Source organism: Budorcas taxicolor, chromosome 9, assembly GCF_023091745.1.
Source record: "Budorcas taxicolor isolate Tak-1 chromosome 9, Takin1.1, whole genome shotgun sequence".
In the NCBI taxonomy this organism is placed as follows: Eukaryota; Metazoa; Chordata; class Mammalia; order Artiodactyla; family Bovidae; genus Budorcas; species Budorcas taxicolor.
In genome coordinates, this window is record NC_068918.1 from 80,714,900 (window position 1) to 80,732,943 (window position 18,044).

The 18,044-nt window shown below is 38.4% G+C and overlaps 1 protein-coding gene across 1 annotated transcript in view; it reads right to left on the minus strand.

Moving 5' to 3' along the window:
* The window catches only part of SYNE1 (spectrin repeat containing nuclear envelope protein 1), a 408,382-nt gene that overhangs the window by 370,636 nt on the left and 19,702 nt on the right, over positions 1-18,044 (minus strand). The window contains exons 3-7 of the mRNA XM_052645623.1: positions 14,970-15,065; positions 9,615-9,698; positions 3,676-3,696; positions 3,112-3,204; positions 1,496-1,674 (exon numbers count right to left, since the gene is read on the minus strand). Of these exons, the coding sequence (XP_052501583.1) occupies positions 1,496-1,674; positions 3,112-3,204; positions 3,676-3,696; positions 9,615-9,698; positions 14,970-15,065 (473 nt within the window). The remainder of the gene's footprint in view (positions 1-1,495; positions 1,675-3,111; positions 3,205-3,675; positions 3,697-9,614; positions 9,699-14,969; positions 15,066-18,044) is intronic.

An 18,044-nucleotide genomic window follows, 5' to 3' on the forward strand; every position in this document is an offset into this window, starting at 1 on the left:
CATTACTGCAAAGTTTTATCATGACAGCATCGTGATAGATGTCACAGCATATATGTGATCAACATCCTCTCCTACCCAGCACGTTTCTTCTCCCTGCTCCATTAGGCTCAAGATAGATCAGTGATGCCCACTGTGGATGGAACGTAAAGAGTGTGCCAGGAATGTAGGAAGGGCTTTCCATTTCATCCCTACTATAGTCCCAAGAGCCACAAAAGCTTTGCTTTCAGAAATATTTTTGATTGCAACTTGAATCATCAAAATATACCCCCAATTAGAAAACAACCAACACACTTGAAAAGTTAAACAAAACTATATAAATTAGTAACACTAATTATATCTTCTCTATGTTTATTTTTTTCACTCCTTATTTTTGCTCTTCAAACGCTTTAAAAATAGAACTCCCTATGTTTAGTGCTTCAGTGTTTCATAATGATAAGTACTTGTTTACAACTATTTTCCAGAAGTAGAACATTAAATTCAGATTAGATTTAGGCATGCAAAGCAAAACAGAGTCAACTTTACATTTCAGTAGGAAAATTTACAAAAACACAACTTCTACGTGAATAGATCTTATCACTGACCACATCTGACTGCAAAATGTTGGTATGATCAATTGAAAACTCTACTGAAACTGCTATGAGAAGGTACTTTGTGAGAGTAGGAATTTTATATCCAGTATTAATGCATATGGCCTTCCTGGTAGCTCAGCAGAAAAGAATCTTCCTGCAATGCAGAAGATGCAGGTTTGATCTCTGGAGAAGGAAATAGCTACTCATGCCAGTATTCTTGACTGTGAAATCCCATGCACAGAGGAGGCTGGCAGGCTACAGTCCATGGGGTCACCAAAGAGTTGGACACAACTTAGTGACTAAACAATAACAACATTATCACATATATGCACACACATGTAAATTTATTATGCTCTGAGGCAAACAAAACTAGAAGCAAATTCCCAGTCCATAAGCTGGAGTTGACAAAATAATCTACATTCCAGACAAAAGATGAGATCAAAGGAAACACTGAAAAATAAAATTGCTGGCAAGTTTCAGGACATAGAAACAAATTATAATTATTTCAGAATGTGGACCTTAGTTCATAATATTACTGAATAGCACGTAGTAGTCTCATGAAGAGATAATCACGTTTAAACCTCTAATTTATTTGTGGAAAGATTATTTAATAGCAGCAGAAAATCCAAACAATGACCTAAATAGAATTAGTCCTCATGCTAATCAGAGTGTAGGGATTAAACAACTTAATCGGGTCCCATCACATAAGTGAAGAAGGAATTAGCTTTATTAGAGCATTTTTCTAGAGTATCAGGGGTGCTTTCTATCCACATTTTAACTCAAGACAAGAGTGAAAGGAGACCTGAAGCAAAGCCAGTCATTCATATGTCTCCACAAATTTTGCAACCACTGCAATGAGCGCTCAGTCATAAACTAACTTCAATTTTTCAAGGGTTTCTTTAAACAAACTCCTGCTAGGAACTTACTTGGTGACTGTGTACTGGACCCACTTCAGTAGCGCCTTCTTAGCGTTTCCTTGGATCTTGGTGGCCACCTTCCGTTTGCTCGGGGGGCTGGCGGTCTCAGAGCTGACCATGCTGTCCACAGAGGATGTGCTGCTGGACAGAGCCTGCAGCTGGGGCAGGTTGCTGGTCAGCTCCTCGATCTGCATGTGCAAGTCAGCAAAAACATCAGCATTATCCCGGTTCTCGCATCAGATGTTTTACTTTAACAGCTTGATTGATCTTAACATCCTTAACACCCCCTGACCACGTAGACTCTTAAAGGACACAATTGATGTCTTACTCTTCTGTCCACTTCCTGCTGCTGCTGCTAAGTTGCCTCAGTCGTGTCCGACTGTGCGACCCCATAGACGGCAGTTCACCAGGCTCCCCCGCCCCTGGGTTTCTCCAGGCAAGAACACTGGAGTGGGTTGCCATTTCCTTCTCCAATGCATGAAAGTGAAAAGTGAAAGTGAAGTCGCTCAGTCGTGTCCGACTCCTAGCGACCCCATGGTCTGCAGCCTACCAGGCTCCATCCATGGGATTTTCCAGGCAAGAGTACTGGAGTGGGGTGCCATTGCCTTCTCCGTGCGCACTTCCTACCACATCTAAAATGGGACCTTGGACCCAGTAATGAACACTTGTCAAATACATGCATGAATGAATAAAAACAAAACCTAATGGTTCTCCAAACTCATAGAATGTACACATCAAGAGTGAACACTGTTGTTTTAGATTGACGTATATGCAATGTTAAGTGCAAAATAGCTAGCTAGCGGGAAGCTGCTGTGTAGTGCAGGGAGCTCAGTTCCGCGTTCTGTGATGACCTGAATGGGTGGGATATGGGACTGAGAGGAAAGCCCAACAGGGAGGGGACATATGTATACATATGGCTGATTGGCTTAATTGTGCCACAAAACTAACACAGCATTGTAAAGCAACTATACTCCAAGTTTTTTAAAAAAGAATGAACCCTCATGTAAACTATGAACCTTGAAACGACAGTGATGTGTCCACAGAGGTTCATTAATTGTAACCAAAGTATTATACCACTCTGAAGAGGGGTGCTTGTTAAGGGGGAGGCTATCTATGCATGTTATGGGTGCAGGAGGTACAAGGGAAATCTCTGTCCTCTTTGCTCAATTTTTCTGTGAACCTAAAACTACTCTAAAAAATAAAGTATTTTTCTTTTAAAACTAACCTATTGGCTAAAAGAATTATCCTGGATAGATTAACAAGTTAATTTCTTCCTTCAATATTTAAAAGGAGTATAGAACCTCTTCTTTCCAGAGGACAAAGTAAAATTTCCTGAAGTCTTTCTACACCAATATTTCATCTCCATCATGTCCTGACCACTTTTCAGGTTGGGTATCTAGGCCAGAGTTCTTTGGGGACTTCCATATATAACACTTTAACAGAGGATAAAGGACCTTTTCCTGCTCACACACAAAAAATAATATACATGTGAAGGTCACATTTCTGCTAACTTGAGGATTAACCACAGAAGTATGGAAAATGAGGGTATCTTCATTATGGAAATGTCCACCACTATCTCCATCCATGACCTTCTATCAACTGAAAAGGAAGCTGAAGTGCAGTACCTGGAAATACAGGATAATGGTCCACATCAATCCAAGAACAATGGAGGGTCGACCATCAGCTATATCAGTGGAGTTAATGTTGACTAATTTAATCTGTTCAAAAAGAAAAACTGTACTAGTAATGTACTAGAAGATTACAGACCATTTCATTATGCAACAAGGAGCACTTTATTAGACATAATAACATCTGGTCATGCCTGTGCAGTGGTACACAAGAGTAAGTAAGGTGAGCCATAAAAACCAAACAAGCACATGGTTTCAGTGGAAATTCCAGGGGCATTCATTAGGTGCATACAATCAACACAACTACAGAAAGAATTCCAAAAACTAGTTTGAATTTGAAAAAAAATATGACATCATGCAAGGAATTACTAACAAAATACCAGACAGGAAACAAAAAGGGTTATTCTTTACATTCAGAGGTTGACTGGAACGTAAAAGAAACTGTGAGGGGTATTTTAAGAAGATACACTTACTTTGAAGTTTGTTACCAAATAGCATGAAACTTATGTTCTCTTTTACCTATAAAAGTCAGGAGTTAAAAATTCTAAAATTTGTACTAACCGGTGATCCTCTGTACATGGACTGACATGAAAAACAAAGGAAGAAGATGATACATATACATAAATAGTCTTTCAAAATCCACGTTATTTGTTCAAAGCGGGTAAAAAATGTAGGTGGTGAAGGTAGAGCATAATTTGCAGAATACATTTTAAAGACAAAGGAAAGCCAAGAAAGAGTAAAGCAGAAAGTGATCGTGGGGCTCAGTTCCCTACTTTGGGGCACTGACAACCGAAAAGCATTTAGGATTAATCTGCCTACAGCTGTCCTCACTTATTCACTTTAACGACTTCCCAACTGTTGAGAAATGTGACTTCCTAAGTCTCAGGAAAATGGACTCGTATGGTAGGCCCAGCTTAGTCAGTCTACAGAATAGAACTGACAACTGCTCCTCGTCCTCTTCACAACCAATGAACAAATTAGACAAAAATAAAGTTCTCCTTAGATTCCAGTTCAATAAGGATTTAATAAGATGTGCTATTAAAGATGAAATTCAGAAGTTTGTAAATGGTTTACCTTTTTAAATTATCAGAAGGAAAAATATCCCACAAATACTTTACTCTTGACTGATAAAAGTTATTAGTTAGGTATAAGAAGAGTAAGGTAAAGGCTAGCACAAAAGTCACTGTAAATAATTTGAGACATACCCATGAGATTTTGCTTTACTAGTGAAGTTCATTCATCAAGTTCAGAAAGAAAACAAAAAAAAGGAGAATTCCCATAGATTACAAGCTTAGGTGTTTATTTCTTTAAAACCTAGCACATAAGATATGTAATACTTTTTATCATATTAATAGTAATAAAAAATTAAAGTATAAATCATATTTCTTTAATCTTTTATGGCAGAACCTATTGCAGTCTCATATTCATTTTAATTGTTTTGTTTTATACCCTCTCCAGAATTTTCTCCACATCCATTTTAGTATCTGCAGGCCACAAATTTATAATATATGCTAATAACCACAAGACTAATGCATTTAACAGAATACAGTTTTTTTCTCTTTCCTTACATATCATTTTTTAAATGCAATTGAATATACGTTATATTTCCTACCTCAACCCAGTTCCAATTATACTATGAAGTTTACATATTCAGCTTACTATAGAATCTAAAGATCTTTTGCTCAACTTGTGAAGAAAAAATGTTTTTCAAATTATTTTTTCTCTTAAAAACTGTTCCATAATGGGTTTGAGGAACACAGGTTTTATGTTTGTTTTACCTCTTCTACCTTGAAAAATCCTATGAAATGTACAATAAACTTAATAATCTAAGATTGTAAGACAGGCAACATAGAGACATCCAAAGAGACTAAAGAATTCCAGAGACCAGAAAGGACCCCTCAACGGAGAAAAACTCATGGAAAGTAGTGATGAATCTTATTCATCAGTCATACAAGTCTTATTAAATACTAACATATCCCTTTTATGCAAACTAGTGCAAAATAAACAGAAAACAGGGTTTTCTTCAGTAAAACTTGAAGAGTGTTATTCTGTAAATCAAGCTAGAACCCAAGTACTAAACAAATCTATCATGTAAGGAAAAAATCTAAATGGGGAACAAAGCAAATATAAACATTAAAGAAAAATTCTTGAAAATATGTTTGAGACATAAGTTCTTAAATTATAAAGAACAAAAATAAACAGTGAGAGGGAGGGAACCAGAGTTTTCAAAAATTCCTTCTATCCCATAGTCAATTATTTTGTGAGCCAATGTTATGCAAGAAAAAGAAGCCTGAACCATGCATTTCAGGTAGATTTTTAAAAATTAAAACAGGTTTTGAGATTTGTGGAGACAAAAAATACTTGGCATTTTTGTCCTAAGGCTCAAATGTATTACTTTTTGCCCTTAACAAATATAATATTCAAAATCTGAATTCTCTACTTTCTAAAATTTACTTAGGTTTGTTCTGTGAAAATGGAGATGGTACAAAGAAGTTTTCTGTGAAAATAAGACTTTTTGGTTTCCTTTATAAATGATGCTTTTCATAGCGAAAGTGAAAGTCGCTGAGTCATGTTGGACTCTGCAACAGTCCATGGAACTCTCCAGACCAGAATATTGGAGTGGGTAGCCTTTCCTTTTTCCAGGGGATCTTCCCAACCCAGGGATCGAACCCAGGTCTCCCACATTGTAGGCAGATTCTTTAATCTGCTGAGCCACAAGGGAAGCCCAAGAATACTGAAGTGGGTAGCCTATCCCTTCTCCAGTGGATCTTCCCTAACCCAGGAATTGAACCAGGGTCTCCTGCATTTTTCTCCAAGCCATTAATTAGTAAAAAGAATTTTGTTCCACTTTCCAGTCAATGAATATACATCAGAACAAGAAGAGCGGACATGTTCGCCCTGTCAATGAATACAAACCAGAACAAAGAAGGACACTATTGTTATATCAGTAAAATAGAAGTCAGAATGATTTGGAAAACTCTAACTATCCAACCCACTCCAGTACTCTTGCCTGGAAAATCCCATGGAGGGAGGAGCCTGGTAGGCTACAGTCCATGAGGTCGCAAAGAGTCAAGACACGACTGAGCGACTTCACTTTCACTTTCAACTATTCTGTTAAATAAGGCTTTGTTCAGCTTTCCATGAAAAACTCGTTGAGCAAGAGAAGGAAGAGAAACACTCCATTAGGATGACGTTAGAGTGACCTGGAAACAATGTCCAGTCTTCTACAAGAAACTAAGATTGTTTTTTTACACATCGCAGTGCCTAGACTCTCTGTTTGGCGTGAAGTTAGCACACCTGACTGAGCTTTATCCTGACTCACTGCACTATCAACTCATCAAAATGTAAATTATTTAAGAGCCAGAATATATTTTATTTAATTTTTTAATTTTTCCAGAGTTCCTATTTTACAAAAAGTATTCAGATAGGCACTTGTGGAGTAAATGAATTAATTTAGTGCATAGAGATAGAGAAGTAAATAATTGAATTATTTTTTTTTCCAGAACTATCTGGATATCATTCATAAAGCTGATTTTGGTACTGCCAAACACAGACTTTTCTTGAATTTTCACAAGTTAGAAAAGGCTAAATCTAAAAGGACTAGTGCAGCCCTTTTGGAGGGAAATATGTCAACACCTAACAAAACAAAATATACACTTATGTTTTGATCCAGCAATCATACTTCTAAAAATTTACCCAGAAGATGCACTTCCAATAATATGAAAGTACTTATGCACACTTATTAACAGCATCATTGATTCTGTTTGAAAAATGCTAGAAACAAGCGAAATGCTCATTCATAAAAGAATGGTTGAATGAACTCTGCCATATCCAGACAATGGAATAGTATGTAGCTGTGAAAATGAATGAGGAAGATCTCTATGAATTGACTTGAGTGATTTCCAGAGCATAATAGAAAATGAAAATGGTAAAGTACAATTGGTTTATCTCTAGAATGCTACCCTCATGTAAAGAAGAAGGTGGCATATGAAAATATACCTGCTCATTCTTGCAGAAGAAATATAGAAAAGATAAATCAGTAGAGAGACTGGTGAACAAGAGATGAGAAAAGAAGTGAAAGCAAGGGGAGTGGGTATGGAGAAGTAGGGATGGGGAGGAAATGCCACTTCTCTAAGTATAACTTTTACCTTGAATCATAGTAATATCTCATTCTCTAAAATAAAAAAGTCAACTATGGCGTGTGTGTGGTGGTTACCCAAAGTGGAATATAGCTCTATTAGGGAAGTGAAAGTTGCTCAGTCACGTCCGACTCTTTGTGTCCCTGTGGACTATATAGTCCATGGAATTCTCCAGGCCAGAATACTGGAGTGGACTGCTGTTCCCTTCTCCAGGAGATCTTCCCAATCCAGGAACTGAACCCAGGTCTCCCACACTGCAGGCAGATTCTTTACCAGCCGAGCCACCAGGGAAGTATAACTCTATTACATAATTCTATTACAAATTAATAACATAATTACACTGAAAGGGATGTGGAGAACAGAAGTAATCTAAGGAAATTTGGACAACAGTCTTTTGACTGGATATTGTAATGCTGAAGACGGAAAGACCTGTACATAAATACTGCTCTCCAGTTAGTAGATGTGTTATTCATACAATTTGGGTTAACAAAAGTAGTTCTGAAACTACTTTGTGTATATATATTGGGGATGAAAAAGAAAAGTATATATTGTAGATGAGAGCCCGGTTTCTCGTTGTCAGAGAAAACAGAAAAGAATCTGTATGAAAAGGATCTTGAGGTGTTGGACTGAAATCAGAAGTGTCAGTTTGAAGTAATGGTTTACACACATCTATAACAGGACAAACTAAACACAGAGAGAGAGAGACAGAAAGAGAAAGAGACCTAGATATCTGTGTATACCCAGATCAGTAAACATACACTTTTCTCGATCTGTATGTGGGCCTGGGGCAATGAAACCTCAGTAGCAATGAGCACACACAGCACCTAAATCTTGATTTCTAAATGCTATTCACTAATGAAAGGAACAAAGCCCCATTAGAGAAGTGGTTGATTCCAGGACTGGGGTAGGGGAAATATAAGATAAACCTTGAAAAGCTTTCGTTCTAGAAAATAAGGAAATGCTTATAAAAGAATGGGTCCATGTCAAAAGAGTACAGGAGTCAGCATGAAGGAAATCTTAATGGCCAAAGGTAGAAAAATTTGAGCAGCAAAATAATAATAACAACAACAATAATAGTACTCATATTGGATTAAAACTATAGAGTAAAATAAATATACATGAGTCCACAATGAAGCAAATAAGCAATTGAATAAATAAATGGGGAAGAAGAAAGATTGTCTTTTTCTTACCTAACAATTCCAATTAATAAGTATAAAAGAAATGAGGGAAAAACAAAATCATTATCAGGTGAACAGCACAGAAGTATTACTGAAGGCAGCTGATACTAAAATCAGTGAGCAAAAGTTTGAGGAGAAGCAGAATATTAGCATAATCTCAATTCTCTTCCCTAAGTTATTTCTCAATTATGAAGGGAAAAGTAGTGCTTTTACCATTAAAAAAACTCAGTCGGTGACTTTATCAAGTATTTGAGGGTAGCATCACCAGCAATAAGCCATGATAGAATCCTGTCCCTTCTAATATGATATATTGAGAAGAATATATCGTTTCCTTGGAATTCTTGTCAAAAGTGAATAACCTCAATCTAATCATGAGAAAATATCATATAAACCAAACTGAGAGACATTCTGAAAAACAACTGCCTAGCAGTTACCATCAAGATCAGGAGAGACACAGAAAGACAAGGTGGTATAATGGAAAAGACAAAGGAACAACTGAACACAAGGTGTGTTCCTGGATTGTGCCCTGGAATAGAAATAAGACACTGGAGGAAGAAATGACGACGTGAGATTAGTTTCTATGCTTTACTTGACAGTAGCATATCAATTTTAATTTTCTTATTTGATAGCTCTCCTGTTACGTATATGCCACACGTGCTATATACCTCTTATACATATTATATACATGCATAAGGGACCAATATACTAGTGTTTCCTATGTACTGCATGTGTGTGTGTGTGCTCAGTCATGTCTGACTCTTTGAGACCCCACGGACTCTTCCAGTCCCTGCTAGGCTGTTCTTGTCCATGGAACTTTTCCAGGCAAGAATACTGGAGTGGGTTGCCATTTACTCCTCCAGGGGATCTTCCTGACCCAGGGATTGAACCCGAGTCTCCTGATTCTCTTGCATTGGCAGGCCAATTCTTTACCCATGTGCCACCTGGGGAGCCCTACATATATGTGCCATGTATATAAATAAGTGTTTCACATTAGAGAAAGCTGACCAAAGCACAGACATGACATCTCTGTGCCGTTTTTGCCACTTCTGCAAGTCTAAAATGACTTTACAATAATACCGCACTTTTATGTTGTATAGATTGCAAGCAGTACTTCTAGCCCCAAAACCAATGTTGAAAATATTAGTATGGCCACGCCTTCTTCTTTTGTCTCCGTTTCTCTTACCTTCCTTCCTTCAAGGAACTTCAGTGCTGTGCCAATGTTTGCCACGGCATGAATTCTCTTCATCCGGCGTCCTTGTTCACATGGCTATGAAAGGGAGATAGACAATAATAAATAAAAAGGCACACATTAAAATGATAGTTATAAAGAGCTATTTAAATGGATTCAAAATATACTTGAAGAATGTTTGAGAACATCCAACATTACTCAATTTCTATAAAGGTTAGCCAATACCTACAGAAGCATTATCCCCACAGCACTTGGAAGGTGTGTAATTGACTCAATAAATAAACATTCATTCTCAGCTTATGAATGCACTTACCCTTAGGGTTTCTGTATGCCTAAGGTTAGAAATTCACAAAAGTCCTATGCTGTCTATTGAGACTGTTCCCCCTGTAAGTTAGGAAGTATTTTTTATGAAAAGTCCTCTTGGTGCATGTAAGGGGGCAGGAGAAACACGGGAAATCTCTCTCCTTTCCTCTCAATTTTGTCATAAACCTAAAACTGCTCTGAAAAATAAAGTCTTGAGAAAAGCACTGTTGGTCACTCACATTTTTTTCAGTCATATCAACAGGACAGTCACTGACAATGCCAGTGATATTTCGGTTTGAACAACCAAATGCCTGGTGCATGGGCATGCATGCCAAGTCACCTCAGTCAGGCCTGAATCTTTGCAACCCTACGGACTGTAGCTCACCAGGCTCCTCTGTCCATGGGATTCTGCACGAAAGAATACTGGAATGGGTTGCCATTTCCTACTCTAGGGGATCTTCCCAACCCAGGAATCGAACCCACATCTCTTATGTCTCCTGCATTGGCAGGTGGGTTCTTTACCACTAGCACCACCTGGGAAGGCCACATGGTTTATATGAGCCAAGGTTAAAAAGAAGGAAAGCGAGAAAGAAAATGTTCTGCACAAAACAGAATGATCTGGTACAAGGATACTAAGTTACTTGTATTTAACTTAGCAAAATGTAATAAATTAATACATATTTTAATAAATATAATAAAATAATAAATGACTTCTATGTGCCACACTGTTCATTTTAAAATTCAAAATAATTTCAGTGAAGTCAGTAGCATTACATTTACAGGGCCCGAGAGGATAACAAGTCCATGATTGCAGAGCTGATAAACTGGTCTCTTCTCCGGGACACCAAAACTCTATAAACAATTTCCTGTTAGAGCTCATTTCCAATTAGTAACGTAACAGGTGATTTCTATGATATGATTTTAAACAAATATTTAAATAGAAAATATACTTAACTTTAAAAAAAATTTAGTCTTTTCTTGCATGGCTCACTTAGTTATTTAATTAATTATCTTTTAAAACGTAAAAAGCATCTAGGAACCTGCAACTAAAGCCAAGTCAGGAGCCAGAAATTAAGAACGAATGCCAGATCCCTCAACATAACCCTTCATCTCATCCTCCTGCCTTCCTACACCATGGCAACTATCTCATATTTGCATCAATTTTAACACAATTGACCTGCCATTAACTAACACAATGATCCTCCCTACCAGGCTACAAGCTCTTTGAGGGCACCAACCATACCTCATTTATCTTTGTTCTCCTTAAGGGCAAAAGGCAGTGCCTTATCCATAATAGTGACTCCAGATATGTTAGCTGAACAGTCAATAGATAATGCTAAACCCAGTTACACACAAGTTCTACTATAAATATATGATTGATGCCTAACAAAGTCACCTGATGGATGCACAGGAGCCTGTGATGATCTTAATTTCCTAAAAATGCCCACTGTGTAGTTTTAAGTGGCTTTTTAGACTCTTCTTAAATGCAGAGTGTTAAGGAGTCTTTAAAAGGACTATACAGAAGATTAACAAAATAGATAAGAAATAAATTTCTCTGCAGTCCTTAAGCTTTATTCATATTGCTTCTACTATTTTAAATTTTTCACCAGCAATTCTTCACATTCTTTAAAAAAAACTTGAGTACAAAATTAAATTTAGTATTCCTATCTTTATGTGTGATTAAAGATATATAATCATGGATCCATTCAAAGAGTAAATGTTCTATAAATAATAATCAAGTGATATAGAGAAACCCAAGGATAATAATTCCAAAAAAGTTAAATTCCCTAGTACTTGAAGTAAAATCACAGATAGGAGAGTCACAGTAGGTTATTAAAAGAAACCAAGATATTGAGATTTTTCTCTTACATTGAGATGCTGATGATAAGAGAATATTAAGGTATTTGGCTGCATTTCCCAGAAGATCATGGTCAAAGCCAGAGTCCTAGGCTATCTGAATCAGGATGTTAAATATAGTGTTCTTAACAGAGCTCTACGTATGAGATAATTATAGAGTTCCTGAATTCTGCTAACACTCCTGAGGGAAATGCTTTTGTTCACATTCTGCTTTTGAAAGCTCTACAAGAATGCCTCAGATATTCAGCCCCTTAAATGATGCTTTTCATCTAAATGTAGTCCTGGATCAAAATGTCCACCTGTACAAAATTTAAATAATGATCACCAAGATTTATTTATAATTTCAGAGTAATTTCCTTTTATGCAATTCAGAATTTTGAAGGCCTTAATAAAAATAAATAATGAAAGGGACTTCCCTGGAGGTCCAGCGGTTAAGACACCATGCTTCCACTGCAGGGGACATGGATTTGATCCCTAGTCTGGGACCTAAGATCCTTCATGCTTCATGGCACAGTCAAATAAATAAATTAATTAATTAATTTTGTTGTTGTTCAATCACTGAGTCATGTCCGACTCTTTGTGACCCCATGACCTACAGCATGCCAGGCTTCCCTGTCCTTCACTATCATCTCCTAGAGTTTGCTCAGACTCATGTCCGTTGAGTCAGTGGTGCCATCCAACTATCTCATCCTCTGTCACCCCCTTCTCCTCTTGCTCTCAATCTTTCCCAGAAACAGGGTCTTTTCCAATGATTTGGCTCTTCGCATCAGGTGGCCAAAGCATTGGAGCTTCAGCTTCTCCAACAGTCCTTCCAATGAATATTCAGGGTTGATTTCCTTTAGGATTGACTGGTTTGATCTCCTTGCTGTCCAAGGGACTCTCAAGAGTCTTCTCTAGCAGCACAGTTTGAAAGCATCAGTTGTTCAGCGCTCAGCCTTCTTTACTGTCCAACTCTCATACCCATACATGACTATTTGAAACACTATAGCTTTGACTAGATGGACCTTTGTGGTCAAAGTGATGTGCCTGCTTTTTAATACACTGTCTAGGTTTGTCACAGCTATTGTTCCAAGGAACAAGCGACTTTATAATTTCACGGCTGCAGTCACTGTCTGCAGTGATTTTAGAGTCCAAGAAAATGAAATGTGACACTGTTTCCACATTTTCCCCATCTATCTGCCATGAAGTGATAGGACTGGAGGCCATGATCTTTTTTTGAATGTTGAAATTTAAACCAGAAACTGTATTTCTATGTCCCAGTTTCCTCTATGTTAAATAAGAATGCTGAGATTCTTTCTGAAATTGCTTCTAGCTTCAAGATTCTAAAATTCTTACCATGGCACTTACCAGGGCACTTAAACAGAAGTAGAATTATTATGTCAAAATGTATACCTTCTCTAGATTCATTTAGCTTGGCAGTAATGCCCCTCAAGATTTCTGTATACTGTTGGCCAAGTAGAGTGGCACAATTATAATGACACTTTGAATGAGACACTTCTTAAATCTTGTTTGAATTATAATGAAGTTTCCTTCATATAAGTAAATAGCTTAATTCAGGAGGATACACGAAGATGGCTAGTTACACCTGACCATCAAGGAGGTAAATGTTTCAGTTTGATGACTCTCACATCCTAATGCTAATCCAGTTTATTTAGCTCATGAATACATCTGTTGATTCCAAATTGGATTGTCACATGTGTCTTGTTTGATTTTTCCCAAAGCAGAGCCTGAGATAAGAACATGGGTGCATGCATTGACTAGGGAGATGGTCCCAGGTAGCAAGAGTGAGGATGCACGGAGAGAGAGAGAAGGAAGGAAGAAAAATTAGTTAACGATAATCTGTAATAGTTCGGTGTGCTGTTGAGGGTCTCCTCCGTGGGCAACTGGGGCTCAACTCTGCTGAGGATCCAATGGAGCACTCCCTGATGTGTGAAATAAGCCTTGAAATTGTCCCTCCTACAAATGCCAGGCTGGAGTTTTTATTCACAGATTCCCATCCCCTTTGAAACCATTAACTTTCCCACACTTCAGGGTTGCCTTGTGCAATCTGTGGCTTTGATACAAGCCCTGGGGACAGAAATTCAGACAGGTGTTGTCAGAGCTTGAGTTGCGATGCTAATGGAGGGTGTGGGTCATGTCCACCTCTACCGTGGCTAGACCAGAGGTGAGCTGAGATGGCTCACCAGAAGCCTCTGCTGTAATATGAATACGAGTAGATAATGACTTACACAAAAATCATCAGATTGTATTTTCCAACAAACAACTATCTTACATTTATAAAAGCTATGTTGAAGACTCCTACATGAAATTATGACTAGGCAAAAACTAGGAAATTGATAACTAGGCAAAAACACTTTAAAAACCTCAATTATTCAAGTAATGATGATCAAGCAGCTCTTTGTCAAGATGCAACAGATTAAGAAAAAATGAGTACATCTAATTTTGGACAGTGTCTAGTGTTATACAATATTCTGAAGATTACTTCCTAAGCTCCTTTTAAAAATTGCGGGAAATGTCACATAAATAATTTATGTTTGCAAACTACTTACTTCTCTACTATTCCAAAATGAAAAAAAAAAACCCATAAGCCAGAAAGAACTAAATATTTTATTATTTTAGTAACGAAGAAAAAGACATTTTATAGGTCAGTGGCAATTTGTTTTTCACTCTGCTAGTTCTGCTGAATATAAAATCAAATTATTCTGAACATGCTGTTCCCATTACAAATGACTGATGATGGAGAATGTCCACCAATGGATGAAAAATGTCATGTTGCTTTCAAGCTTAATTTTCAATACTATGGAAACAACTGGACCAACAATCCTTTCCAAATGGAAAGCAAGCACTTAAAATGTGTTAGATACTAATTTCCAACTTGTCTTCCTGGTTACCATACAGATAGATGCAGCGATTAGCCGGGACTGACTATTGATGAAGCTCTAGACCTTTACTTGTAAGTTGCTACTACTATACATAATGTTTTAAAGCTACTACAGGTGTCCAGGAACAAGAAAGAAAATTTATTCCTTGCTCCCAGAAGTGACCGATAGACTAGTGTTTCCTATGTATTACCAACTACAAAAGAGAAAAGCTTTTACATGGGTAGCACGCTTTACACTCCCCAATCTACACTTCTCAAATTCCAAATGGGAACAATTTGACAAATCTGATCACAGAAAACATCCTTACCAGTTTCTGCCCAGACAGGACTTCCAGCAAAGCAAGTAGCTTCACACCATCTTTCATGTCTTCAAAAAGATCATCTACCACCATCGGGGGGTTCCGCTATAAAATTTAAAAAATGAGTTAATGCAAACAATGCTTCTCTCACTCTCTGGCAGACATTTGGTACTCACTGCGGTGAAATCTGGTGAAAAACGTCTAAATGTCAAAGTCCTTTATTAAGGATGTGATTGGCAATCAATTTCCATAGATGCAAAGAGAAAAATGATCCTTTGGAGATAAACTTAACATTCAAACAACCTCCTGTTAGGGTTTTTACATACACACCAATGTTGTTTAGAAAGGGAGTATTTTTTAAAATTTTCTTCCTTTCATTCTTTATTTACTTTTGGCGGCTCCAGAGCTTGCTTGCTGCTCCATGGGCTTTTTCTAGTTATGGCGAGCCGGGGGCTACTCTCTAGTTCTGGCACTGGGCTTCTAACTGTGGTGGCTTCTCTTGTTGCAGAGCAGGGCTCTAGGGTGCTCGGGCTTCAGCAGTTGTGGCCCATGGGCTTAGTTGCTCTGCACCATGCAGAATCTTCCAAGACCAGGGATCAAACCTGTCTCCCCTGCATTGGCAGGTGGATTCTTAACCACTGGACCATCACAGGAAGTCCACAGAGAGGGAGTGTTGACAAGAGAGAGATGGTATGGGATAAAGGAGGAAAAGAGGGTGCTATTAACATAAAAGATAAGAGAGGGGTTAAAACAGGATGCATGCAGGGAACAGGAGGTACCCCAGATAAACTGGAGCAACCTCCTTACCTGAGTGAGCACACTGCTGGACTGAGGCAGGTGCCAAGTTTCTATGAACATTCTCTCTAAGGTAACTTCGTTAGCTCAGGGACCTGCTGTGGGGACACTGTTAGCTCAGCCAGGGTGGCAGATTGACTCTCCTGTGGGTTAGCTGGCCACAGCCGTTCTGTTTCACAAGCTGGCAAATCCTGCAAACCCTCTCTCACTGTGTGGCATTGAACTGGCAAATCCTGCAAACCCTCTCTCACTGTGTGGCATTGAACCCAAAGGACTGTAAGCTCAAGAGTACAGACTGATCAGGGCAAATCTGTGCCACTACTGGGAAAATAAGCCCATACTTAATTCACAGGGAATTTTTATTATTTTACAAAGGTTATGTAATACCTGGGCTTCCCTGATGGCTCAGATGGTAAAGAATCTGCCTGCAATGCAGGAGACCTAGGTTTGATCCCCGAGTCAAGATCTCCTGAAGGAGGGCATGGCAACTCATTCCAGTATTCTTGCCTAGATAATCTCATGGACAGAGGAGTCTGGAGGGCTTCAGTCCACAGGGTCGCAAAGAGTTGGACACAACTGAACTGATTTAGCACACACACATATACTGCTGCTACTGCTGCTAAGTCGCTTCAGTCGTGCTCTGTGTGACCCCAGAGATAGCAGCCCACCAGGCTCCACCGTCCCTGGGATTCTCCAGGCAAGAACACTCGAGTGGGTTGCCCTTTCCTTCTCCAATGCATGAAAGTGGAAAGTGAAAGTGAGGTCGCTCAGTCATGTCTGACCCTCAGCGACCCCATGGACTGCAGCCCACCAGGCTCCTCCGTCCATGGGAGTTTCCAGGCAAGAGTACTGGAGTGGGGTGTCAATGCCTTCTCACACATATACTAGAGTTTATGAAATCTTGGATTAAGGTATCTTTGGCTCAGAAGGAAGCAAAAAAACGATGCTTAAAGTTGATGGTCAACAGAAGTTAGGTGACCTCAGATTTCTCACAGAAGATGAATTTCAAAGAAGTCTATAGCTGATTCATGCTCTGTAATTTTCTAATTCTCCCTGATCATGTTAAAAGCCTAATGCTGTATACCTGACCTTCAATTGTCTTTCTTTCTTTTCTAGAAAGTTTTTTTCAGAGATATTTAATCACCAAATGTTTTATTGAAACATGATTTTTTCTCTACCCACTGATAATGGCACATTTATATTTCTCTTACAACTGTATGAATTACTGTCTCTGAATGGTACACTTCTAATTTTAAATGCATTTTTCTCTTTATAAAATAATAGCTGAATACATTATGTTCTCACGCTGTGAAATACATGTTCAAAAATAACAGAGTTTTCATTTTTAAGCTTTGTCTTTTAAATTCCACTATTCACGCTGCTTACTATTTATACAGCAAAAACCTAATAGTGACTTTATATGCTAAGCATTTAAATAAAATTATTTGGAATAAAATGAGCCTTTCTTAATGAAAAATATTCAATATGATAACAGTTAAAATTGTGGAGCCGGTGATGGAGAAGGAGGTCTGGAGTGCTGCGGTTCATGGGGTCGCAAAGAGTCGGACATGACTGAGTGACTGAACTTAACTATCATCATTAAAAATATGGCCTATTTGTCTTTTAAAATGTCCATTTGTATCCTAATAATAACAGTGAAATAATGAGGGGAAAAGTTAATAAACACATGATACATTCTGCAAGCAAATACAAATGGGGGTTTTCATATATTGTGTTAACTGCAAACATATTTTAAAAATTAAACAAGGCAGGGAATTTTCATGAAATAATAAAGATTCCAAGAAATTGGACACCAAAAATAAAAGATAAATTGCATCCATCTATTATGCCTTTAAACATACACAGGTGGTGGCTCAGGTACCAGCAATGCGGGAGACCTGGGTTCAATCCCTGGATTGGGAAGATCCCCTGGAGAAGGAAATGGTAACCCACTCCAGTAGTCTTGCCTAGAAAATTACATGGATGGAGGAGCCTAGTGGGCTACAGTCCATGGGGTCACAAAGAGCCAGACACAACTGAGCGACTTCACTTTCTGTTACTTTGAAGAACATTTTCTTTTTTTGCCATATCACGAGGCATGTAAGATCGTAGTTCCGCAACCAGGATTTGAACTCGGGCCCCCTGTAGTGGATGCGTGGAGTCCTAACCACTGAACCACCAGGGAAGTCCCTGAAGAACACTTGGTCTTCACCCCACCTCTGCCCCTCGTTTGTGTTCTCCTGCATCCCTCCCTGTCCTCCACATGCTCCCTGCCCCTTTCGCCACTAG